We start from the raw sequence: 1,255 nt of genomic DNA on the forward strand, positions 1-1,255 counted from the left end.
CACAGGCTCCCACCTGCACTTGCTCTGGGTGGTAGAGCTGTGGCTTCCAGTCAGGGATCCAGCCCATGCCACTCTCTCCATTGCCAAATTTCTCACAGAAGGCTCCGTATTGGGGCTGGGAGTGCCCGCAGCGGTGGGGGTCGTGGAAGGCGACGTAGAGGAAGAAAGGTCTGGAGATAGAGAAGGTGGAGGTGGTGTAGCAAAGGGCTGCTCACACCCCCCAAGACTTTCCCTGGGCTGTGCAGGGGTGAGTTGGAGTCAGCAGGAGGACTCCCACCTAATCTGGGCTTCTAGAGATGGGGTGACCCAGACACAAGATGTCCCTTCCTGTGACCAACTGGGGCAAAGATGTCTTCAGCAAGACCAGTCGCCCCTCTCCTCTCCTGTGCCCCCTCACAGCCTGTCCTGGGGACACCGAGTCCATCTCACCTCTCATCCTGGCTCTGCAGAAACTGCCGGACAAGCGTTTTGATTCGAGTGATGTTCCTCCCAACCTGCAAGATTGAACTGTTCTCCTCTGTGTAGGCGAAGTCGAAGGGGTAGACAGCCTCAGGCCCAACGTGCTTCTTCCCAATGATCCCTGCAAGAACACGGGCACAGGCTGTGCCAGGAGCAGGGGGACACTGCTGCCTCTGCTGTGTCCTCCCCGGGGGCTGATGCAGCTCCTCTGTTCCAGCACAGGCTGTGCTCAGCAAATGCTGGTGACCCTGGGAGATGCTGCTGGCTTCTCCAGGCGTTTGTGCTGGTTGCAGAGGCACTTCCACAGCTTGTCAGAAACGGGAGCTGCCCAGGGACCATGCAGCCCCAGCTCACAGACACAGGTAAGTGTTAGAGCAGCCTGGGTGAATGCTGGGGTCAAACACGAGCCTTGTGTGAAGCTGGGAACCAGGATGGAGCACGATGGGGAACAGAAGAGGAAGGGAGGTGTAATGAGGGTGGCAGAGAGGCAGCAGTGGGGGAAGCAAAGTGCAGCCCAGAGCCTGGGCACGGGTCAGTCAGGGGGTCAGAGATGTTGAGCTCTCCCACTTGATGGGGTTCAGTGCACAGAGGGGGTGGCCCTGCCCGTGTCACTTGCCCTGGGCTCCCTACCTGTCCGGATGCTGGCTTGGCTGAGCAGCCGGGGCAGGCTCTGCACGCTGTCGAAGGAGTTGAAGTGGTGCACGTCCTGGTGCAGCCCATACATCCCATTCTGGTGCTGCAGGGGGGGACAGACAACACGGATGATGACAGGACCCAAACCCAGGCCAGCCCTGCA

General features: G+C 59.7%; 1 protein-coding gene across 1 annotated transcript in view; it reads right to left on the minus strand.

Moving 5' to 3' along the window:
* The window catches only part of SGSH (N-sulfoglucosamine sulfohydrolase), a gene marked incomplete at its 3' end in the record, with an annotated part of 1,439 nt that extends 226 nt beyond the window's left edge, over nucleotides 1–1,213 (minus strand). The window contains exons 1-3 of the mRNA XM_008938531.1: nucleotides 1,090–1,213; nucleotides 430–580; nucleotides 14–170 (exon numbers count right to left, since the gene is read on the minus strand). Coding sequence (XP_008936779.1) covers nucleotides 14–170; nucleotides 430–580; nucleotides 1,090–1,183 — 402 coding nt within the window. The remainder of the gene's footprint in view (nucleotides 1–13; nucleotides 171–429; nucleotides 581–1,089) is intronic.
* Nucleotides 1,214–1,255: the final 42 nt, after the last annotated feature.

The sequence above is a fragment of the Merops nubicus genome, unplaced genomic scaffold, assembly GCF_000691845.1.
Source record: "Merops nubicus isolate BGI_N331 unplaced genomic scaffold, ASM69184v1 scaffold43024, whole genome shotgun sequence".
NCBI lineage: Eukaryota > Metazoa > Chordata > Aves > Coraciiformes > Meropidae > Merops > Merops nubicus.